The sequence below is a fragment of the Aptenodytes forsteri genome, unplaced genomic scaffold (genome assembly GCF_000699145.1).
Source record: "Aptenodytes forsteri isolate BGI_AS27 unplaced genomic scaffold, ASM69914v1 Scaffold175, whole genome shotgun sequence".
Classification (NCBI taxonomy): domain Eukaryota; kingdom Metazoa; phylum Chordata; class Aves; order Sphenisciformes; family Spheniscidae; genus Aptenodytes; species Aptenodytes forsteri.
Window position 1 is genome coordinate 892,638 of NW_008794723.1, and position 1,116 is coordinate 893,753.

Genomic DNA, 1,116 nt, shown 5'->3' on the forward strand with positions numbered 1-1,116 from the left:
GGCTGGGGGAACATCACAGGCAACACGATTGATCTAATTAGTTGATGAGGTCAGGCGCATTTTGAAGTGAATCTCTGTGAAGTTTAAACAGTGGGGTGTTACTTAATAGGTCCACGCTCTGTATTTAAACTTTACCTCTCTCCTGCCTGCGTAGCCACTAATTGAATCCAGACTGTTACTGATGCCTAAGGAAATCTGACTGAAACAAACATATTAAAAGTAGCTCAACAATACCAATGTATAGAATAATTTCTAAACTAACCACGGTGAAATCACTGGGACTGCAGGTTATCTGAACTCTGCATTTAACTTTACCTCTCTCCTGCCTGCGTAGCCGCTAATTGAATCCAGACTGTTACTGGTGCCTAAGGAAATCTGACTGAAACAAACATATTAAAAGTAGCTCAACAATACCAATGTATAGAATAATTTCTAAACTAACCACGGTGAAATCACTGGGACTGCAGGTTATCTGAATTATGGACAGAGCTAACAATGGTCCAGAAAAATTCATTAGCAGAGGCTTTCTAGCATGAAAACACACAGTAGTGTGTTTCTGGAAACCACGTAACCACTTTTGTGCAGCAAAGCCAGCATTAGTAAACTGTGGTGGATCCTCCCGACGTCCCAAGGAGCTACTACGAGTGTGCCTGCGCTGCATTCCCACCACTGCTGAGCCCAGTGACATGCTGAAAGCTCTAGCTTTGCAACCCAATGCCGCAGCACCTGCCCCTCTCCCCTTCCATGTCTGCTTTAGGGCCGGGGGTGCCCTCTGGTCCTCCTTTTGGGTCCTTCTCCCCCACCTGAAATCTGCTTGAGGGATGGGGGTGAAAGGAGCCACTTTGTTTCCTCCCGCCCTTGAAGGGACACCGGGCTCCAGCACCTACCGACTACCCTCGCTGCCGCCCGCCACCCTGTGAGGAGGCAGCCGCAGCGGCCTGGTGCCATTCGGGGTCCCACTCGGGGCAGGGGCCCGTCCCCGCGGCAGGGACCAGCCGTGGCCCCACGGACGCTCCAGCAGGGCGGGCCAGGGCCCTTTCCTCGGGTACGAACCGGGCCGCCCCACAGCCAGGTTTCGCCGTGGGAAAGGCCCACAGGGGCCGAGGCGAGCCCGGG

The 1,116-nt window shown here is 52.7% G+C and overlaps 1 protein-coding gene across 1 annotated transcript in view; it reads left to right on the forward strand.

Annotated features, from left to right (window-relative positions):
• Positions 1-821: 821 nt before the first annotated feature.
• Positions 822-1,116, forward strand: part of MRPL19 (mitochondrial ribosomal protein L19) — a 5,538-nt gene continuing 5,243 nt past the window's right edge. Inside the window, exon 1 of the mRNA XM_009273878.1 lies at positions 822-916. Coding sequence (XP_009272153.1) covers positions 822-916 — 95 coding nt within the window. The remainder of the gene's footprint in view (positions 917-1,116) is intronic.